Genomic DNA, 8428 nt, shown 5'->3' on the forward strand with positions numbered 1-8428 from the left:
GCAGTAGTATATAAAAACATTATGAGAGCTTGAAAATGCAATGTTATGTAGAACTAAGAAAGATCTTGGAAAGACACTCATTTGCTGCCAAATGACACTGTTTCTGCCGAACGATGACTATAAGGATCAAGAGCAAATGTAGAGACCACCTTGAGCTTAAACTGTCCAACATGTACCGAAGTGAGTACATTCTCATCCATATGGGAGATCCCACCAGAAAGCAAGTAAGGGAGCTACACGAAGTGACTTCAATGTGGGATGCTAATCCTGGTCTATGGGATTCTTTTCCTTAAGGTGTTTGACCGAACCAGTTACATTTACTAACAGTCAACACACTCACTGTTCAGGCTCAGAATCATTTTTTGGATCACTCATAAGATTTTATATGGGTTGAAAATTAGATTTTTAAAATATGTAAGAAGTACATACAAAACTTCTTGGTGGTTTTCCTGGTCAGTATTCAGTAAGTGCCAATTTCGAATCTTTCAAAATATATATTAAAATAATATGATCTCTCTTTTAAACCTACTTACTTCTACTCTTGGAATATTTCTCTAGCTAAATTACATATAGACAGATAAAAATCTCCTTGAAAAAAATTCTTCCCAAATTCAGTTTTTTTTTTCTTTCCTGGTGATGTTTGTGGCAGTTGTGAATAATATATCAATGGCTTCTGTTTTGGAATAAAACCTTAGTCTGTGGCGAAGGAGGTCTAGTTTTTATCAAGGGAATGCTATTCCAGCCTGCCCACTGCCACCATGCAAGGAGCACAAAACGATCTTCAGGTCTTTATTCACCGTAGTGGAATGTGTTTCTTAGGAATTCTACTCAGAATGTTTGCATACTGGGAACATCAGGTAGCAATCAGCTTTCCCTAACCTAACAATAAAATACAAATGGAGAAACGCTCACAGCCGTTCATGCGCCTCAGTCTCCCCATCACCACCTGGAAGCATGGCTGAACCAAGAGGGGGTCCTGTGGGTCCTCAGGGGTCTCAGTATCAAGAGTCTGTGCAATAACTTCGAGGTTCTTCGCTGATTAGCTGTGTCTTCTCATTTGCATTTGTAGGCTGGAGAACGATGGGAAAGTCCACATCTAGAAACAAGCAAAGCAGAGCCATGAACCCGCTCTTATTGTCACACGTCACTGAATGGGACAAGTGGTAGGTATTTTTGTTAAAATAGAGAGTGGCAACACAATTCAATTAATTAGACATTGAGGATGCTATACATTGAAGAGGGAGGAAACGGTGTCTTTAGTCTTCATTCAAGTTTATCGGGTATAGAATTAAAAACTGAGCACTGTGCCCAGCATTTCCCTTGAAGGGACTTGCTGAGCCTGGTGAGTTTGGAGCCAAGGTCACCAGATAGGCTTGTACAGACTGTGCTCCACGCAACTCTAGTGGGTACCATTCCTAGAGGCTGTTCGATTCTGACTGGTGGTGACAGAGGAGAACTGGCCCATAGGACTCTCCAGGTTGTAATATTCACAGGATCGTAGCACCAGATCTCTTTTTTTTTGCAGAGTGGCTGGTGGAGTTTGAACCATGATCCTTCTGATTAACAGCCAAACATTTAACCATTTGCGCCACAGGGGCTCTTTTCATATAAACTACAATGTTTCATATGTGTCTTCTTGTCTCCTCTACTTGATACTAAAGTCCAAGAAAGCAGAAACCATCTTTTTCTTTCTCTAGCTCCTAGAATACTGTCAGACAAATATTAAGTACTCAATAAATGTTTACAGTTAAGAAACTAATGTCTACAGTTAGAAGTTAAAAGTCGGACTATTTTATTTTGTTAAGTTACTGGTCTATTAACTTTGATCACTGAATCCTGGCAGCCAAAAATCAGAGAAAACTTGGAACTACTTTAAACAGCTTTTTGGGAGACTCACCAGTCCTGCCACCCTGGCCCAATGTCTTAATGGTGTTTGATTGATATTTACATATGAATATCATATGACTTGAAAGAAAAAGGTTTGGGGCCAGTTGCAAAAATTAGTTTCCATGAATTATTTTTAGAAATTGGTTCCTTTTGGCTGGGGGAAGAGATAGGAAAAATATTCAGTGGGGAATTATGAAAAGTAGTAGGACAACTTTAATCTCTTCCTTATGACTTTTTCATGGACAGTAAGATGTGATGAATGCCGAACAGCAAATGTAATAAATGGCTCAGAATTTTGGCGAAGAGCAAGAGTCTAATTAGAAGCCATATGGCCTCATCAGCTCAGTGGCTGTTAATTTTCTGGTTTTTTTCAAGGTGCATGGCAAGAGCAGTTAAGCTACCAACAGATTTTTCTTTGCACCGAATCTTACATTTTTAGATACAAGGTCAGGACTATAAATTGTCTTCTTTTAATACTTTATTACCTCCAAAAAAGAAAAAGTTAAAAATGGGGAACATGACTTTAAAATATTAAGAACTAACTATAATGCCCTGAGAGTGTTAGCTTTCAGTTCACTGCTATTTGGTTTGAGAGAAACAAACTGAATGTAGCTCTCATAGTGTTTGTTTATTTTGCTGCAGTGTTCAGTGTTAACTAGGTTCCTTTTGAATTATTGGCATCTACCCTGTGACATGGACACACGCACACACACACAAATATACATGGTGCTCCTCAGGATAGGTTTCTATCTCAAGATGGTGTATAAAGCCCTTTTAGCAGATTTCTGATTTTATTTTGATCTTCTGCAAGCAAGAGAATACAGCATCTAAATTATTTTGTTTTCAATACACCACCCAAAATTTCACATGGTAGAATTTCTAAATTTTGAACATTTGAAAGTAAGAGAGATGTCCTAGTAGTATTTGTTACATTATCTTTCTAGTTTGAATTACTCAAAAACAAAATAATTGGGGAAGGATTCTCTTCAAGGTACCAGTTCTCCTCCATTTGACCCTGACTGAATGGACCCCCTTGTGGTTCTGAGGATCCCATTGGGCATATGCTTTTACTTTACGACAGAGTTGACTCAGTTTATAATCTTTAGTTCCTAGTGGATATTGATAATGCCACTTAAAAAAAATCTTTTTTCCCTTTAAGGGTAGCATCTAGATGATATCATTTGACATAGTTAGATACAGTAGTCCAAACATCTCTCTCCCCTCTGCTACTGAATCCCACTCGATGTCACCACTCCTGAACAGAGATTGGTACTATGTCGCAGCACCGAAAGTTATGTGCCTTAGGTTTTAGCTAGTGTCAAGGAATAGGTGTGTTTGAAATGTCTGCATCATATAGGAATATAGAAGGATCCCTGGTAGCTCAGCAGTTACGTGTTGGGCTGCTAATGGCAAGATCAGCACTTTGAAACCGGCACTTTGAAACCACCAGCTGCGCTGCTGCAGAAAGAAGGGGCTTTCTAAGCCCGTCAAGAGTTACAGTTACAGTTACTCCCATCACGAGTTACAGCCTCGGAAACCCACACCTGCAGTTCTACCTGCAGGACTCCACCTGCTGCCCGGAGTTGGAATCAACTTGATGGCAGTGATTTTATTTGGTTTCTAAAAGGGTATATCTATATCCCCTTACAGTGTTTGTGTGAACCGTGGGTCAATAAAGACCCCAAGTCCACTTCAGTTTTCTCTCTCTTTAGCCACTCAGACCAATATTTATATCTGATGAGTAAGGAATCTGTAGAAGAATTTTTTTCATGGAGTAATTTAAATTTTATTTTATATAAAAATTTTTTTGTCAGGTTAAACCCTCCCCCCCTTTTTTTTAAATCTCCACCCTCTGTCCCCTCTCCCTGTTCCCACCTCTGTCTCTGGCCTCCTCCAAGTCATCAAAGTCTTGTCTATTGGTGTATAAACCACAGTTCTTTTTCTCTGCTTTTCCTTGTAAGAATATATACTTTTAAATATTTAAAATTATAATTCTTAAACTATCTCAAAGCAGGTAAAATCTTTTTCTAATGGTTTTATATAAGTCAGTGGGTAAGAGGATTTTATATTTGGAATTTAGATCATCATAAATTAAGAGCTAACTATAATGCCCTATAACTTGTCATTGAAAGTGTTTAGTTACTGAACTCAAATCAGAAATATAGTCTTCTAATTGCGGCCTATTCTTTCTGCTTCTGTATTCATTTAGTATGGCATAAGAAGACAATAAAGTGCTAAGTAGTTTTATTCTGGAGAGAAGATTGCTGCATATTAGTTTTACTGTACTTTGTATCTTGACATTATTGTATAGAAGTTATAGGGCATTGTAGTTAGCTCTTAATTTATGATGATCTAAATTGCAAATATAAAATCTACAGAAAATTATAACATCTTAACAAGAAAAATAAAAATAATCCTACTGGTAAAACGTCAACAAGCTTGAAATTCATCATTTTTAGCATCGTGAATTGTGCCTCCCTCCCCTACCTGCCTTCACCACCAACAATAGGTGTGCTCCAATTCTAACCCTTGGACCTATGAATATAATGCCATTTGGGAACAAGGTTTTCTTTCTCGGGTTAACGAGGCAATATCAGTGTAGGGTGTCTTTGGGATTCTTTATTTTTAAAAGTAGAGTAGACATAGAAGACGGGCTGACCAACAGTGAAGGGCGTGCCACAAAGCTCACCAAAGAACGGAGGAGCATCAGGCAGAGAGGGAGACCAGGACCTTCTTCCGGAGTAAACAAGAAGAGAGACCCCTCCCCCAGGGCTGCTAAATTCAGACGTCTGGCCACCTACACTGTGAAGAAATGGTTTCTCTGCTATACAGCCACCCATTTCTATGATTTCTTTACAGCTACAGCAAGAAACCCCCTACAGGGGAAAACCTGAACAGTACCACTTACATAATTTGCAGCGCCCAGCGTAAAGTGAAAATATGATATGCCATATTAGAAAACTATTCACCAGTTGAGGGTGGTGCGGTGACAGGGCAGTGCATCAAGTGCTGGATGTCCTTGCCAGTGAATCAGGCAAGAAAAAGAAATGAAAAGATCACATTTTTTTTCTAAAGAAATAACACAAAGTAGGAGGTCTTTCACTCATAGACCTTAAAACCCACTCTATAGCCTTGGTACTCAAAACAGCTTGGTCCTGATGAGATGATAGATATAAAAACGAATGCATTAGAAATGAAAACCAAAAATGAGGAGCTGATACCATGGGCTCAAGTAGAAAGAAAATGTTTTGAGAACGATGATGGCAACAGATGTACAAATGAGCTTGACACAATGCATGGATGTATGGACTGTGATAAGAGCTGTACAAGCCCCCAATAAAATGATTTAAAAAATTAAAGAAAGAAATGAAAACCTAGAAATGCAACTAAGTACCTACAGACACCTAATTTTGGATAAAGAACTGAAACCATTAAATGGGCAAGGCACAGTCTTTTCAACAAATGCTGCTGGGAAAACTGGCTCTTCACCTGCAAATGAGTGAAACAAGACCCATGCCTCACAGCACGTACAAAACCAAGCTCAAAGTGGATCAAAGAGCCAAATATAAATCACACAATTATCAAGACTATCAATAAAAATATAGGGACAAACTTAAGGACCCAATACAAGGCATAAACACACTATCAAATATAATGCAAAATATTCATACTATAGAAGATAAAGAACTGGGACCTACTAAAAATATAACATTTATGCACAATAAATGACTTCACCAGGATGGGGGGCAATCAGTCATAATACATCAGATAAAGGAATAATCTCCAAAATCTACAGAAAACTATAACATCTTACCCAGAAAAATACAAATAATCCAATAAAAAATGGTCACAAAACACGAATAGACAATTTACCAAAGATGATGTGCAGATGGCCTGTAACCATACGAAGAAGGGTTTAATTAATAGTGTCATTATAGAACTTGCATATGGAGAAGAGTCAAAGAGATAACAAGATACAGCACGTTGTTCTATATGTATGATAAAGGTAAACTTCAGGGTAGCTGCCAAGAAAATCAATAATTCTCACCAAAACAAAGAGAAGCTAAAATGACTTAGAAAAAAACAAAATTAACAACAAAGGATATGAAAAGAAAATTCATAAACAAAAAACTCAGCACAGAAAATTAAATGGTATGAAGGAATTGTTAACACACACACACACACACACACACACACTAACAAAATGACAGCACTAAATTTGCATCTATTGATAATCACATTGAATGTAAATTATTGATTTCTTTAGAAAATGAAAAAGTGTTTTTAATTCTGTATGTAGCATTGATAAGTATAAAAGAAATTGCTTGTCATGAAATAACAGTCAGAATAATTTCTGAATTAATATTAATTGGAAAAATATGGTTTCTATTATTTGCACATTTCTGCATAAACCTTTAAAATCCCTGCCCCACCCCCCAAAAGAGATAAATACAAATTAAAATAACAATGAGATAACACTTCACACTGGAATTTTGGGAAAAATTCAATAAAACAGAAAATAACAAATGCTGTATGGGATGTAGACAGATGTTAGGAATGTTTTTATGTTGCTGGTGGGACTGTAGAGTTGTACAACCATTACGGAAAACCAGATGACACTTCCATAAACAAATGCAGAAACAAATACCTCCTGATCCAGCGATCTCTCTATGGGGCATAAATAAAAGAACAATGTAACCTGAACAGACATATGTACACCTATGTTTATTGCAGCAACCTCCACAATAGCAAACACATGGACACAACCCAAAACCCCAACTATAGAGGAATGGATAAACAAGCTCTAGTAAATTAACACTATGGAATTTTATACATTAATAGAAAAAATGTTGTTTCTTAAACCCTGCAAGACATAGACAAAACAAGAGAACATTATGTTTAGCAAACTCAGTCAATTTTAGAAAGATAAATATTCAATATCCCCATTGTTATAAGCAAAAATAAAGAAGGAGAAATGTAGTTTATATACCAAAAACAAGACTTTGATGACCATGAATGAGGGGGTCAGGGATGGGGTGGGAAAAGAGGGAAGGGAGGAATGGGAGAGAGGGAGACAAATAAACAAATACATACATACATACATAAAAATTGCTTCATGAAAAAAACCCAAAAAGCCTCCAGATTCCTTACCCCTCAGATCTAAGTATTGGTCTGAGCGGCTTAAACGGAGGAAAAGAAAGTGAAATGTATTTGGAGTCTTCAGGGACATATAAGTCCATTTCTAACACATGGGAAAAAGAAATAAAACTACCCCAGTCCTCAGACACTATGATCATCTACATCGGAATTCTCAGTCTACAAATGCCACGCTAATAAGTGAGCCTTGCAAAGGCATGGATCAGTACACCAAAAAAACCAATTACAAATGCTTGCAATGATCAACTGGAAAATAAAATTTTTAAATAAAAATTTTAAACAATGCCGTTAAGAATATTTTTTAACTAGATACTTAGATACATTTAGCAAAGCATAAACTAAGTCTGGACGATGAAAATTAAAAAATCACTCATGAGAGAAACCAAATGAGACCTAAAAAATAGAGAAACATTCCATATTAAAGGATTAGAAGATTCACATAGTAAAGATGTCAATTTTTCACCAAAAGACTGGAAATTTTAATAAAAACTCAATAAAAATCAGCAGGATTCTTCTGAATATCTTAAGAAGCTATTATAAAATTTATATGGAATGGCAAAGAACTAGAATAACCCCCCCAAAATTGAAAAAGAATTAAGCTGGAGGACTCACACGTCCTGGTTTTAAAATGTAATTTATAATGACAGAAATCAAAACAGTGTGACAGTACTGAACAGACAGACATATATATTAATGGAACATAATAGAGTGTGTAGAAATAGTCATACGATATGGCTAACTGATTTTTGACAAAGTGCAAAGTCAATTTAGTGATAATAAGGTAGTCTTTTCAACAAAAGATTTTGGAACAATTGACCATAGTTTTTGAAAAATGAACCGCTCCCTAAAGTTCATGCCTTATATAAAATTTAACATACAATCTATCATAGATCAACATGTGCAACATAAAACGATAAAAATTTTAGAAGAAAATGGAATAAATCTTTGAGAATGATGAGGGCAATGAATGCACAAATGCGCTTTATACAATTGATGTGTGTATGGATTGTGATAAGAGTTGTATGAGCCCCTAATAAAATGATTAAAAAAACAAAAACAAAAAAAAAGAAATAAAGAACAAAATATGAACAAAAAAAAGAAAATGGAATAAATCATGATCTGGGACTAGCATGATTAGACAAGACATGATAACAAAAGCAAAACTCATTTTTAAAAAACTGGTAAATTTGCTTTCATCAAAATCTTTGCTCTACATGAAAGCAAATAATGCAGAACAATCCATAGAAATAATAGTATATTTTAAAACAAAACACTATTGCTTTATTATTGTGTGCTGTCAACTCAATTCTAATTCATAGTGACCCTGTGAGAAGAGAAGATCAGCCCATAGGATATTCCAGGCGTGATCTTTATTAAACCACGT

General features: G+C 36.2%; 1 protein-coding gene across 1 annotated transcript in view; it reads right to left on the reverse strand.

Annotated features, from left to right (window-relative positions):
• Positions 1-822: 822 nt before the first annotated feature.
• The window catches only part of DNAJC5B (DnaJ heat shock protein family (Hsp40) member C5 beta), a 52668-nt gene continuing 45062 nt past the window's right edge, over positions 823-8428 (reverse strand). The window contains exon 4 of the mRNA XM_004697541.2: positions 823-1096. Coding sequence (XP_004697598.1) covers positions 1002-1096 — 95 coding nt within the window. The 3' untranslated portion in view covers positions 823-1001. The remainder of the gene's footprint in view (positions 1097-8428) is intronic.

Source organism: Echinops telfairi, unplaced genomic scaffold (assembly GCF_000313985.2).
Source record: "Echinops telfairi isolate 266 unplaced genomic scaffold, ASM31398v2 ScPeMD7_1;HRSCAF=3_0, whole genome shotgun sequence".
In the NCBI taxonomy this organism is placed as follows: Eukaryota; Metazoa; Chordata; class Mammalia; order Afrosoricida; family Tenrecidae; genus Echinops; species Echinops telfairi.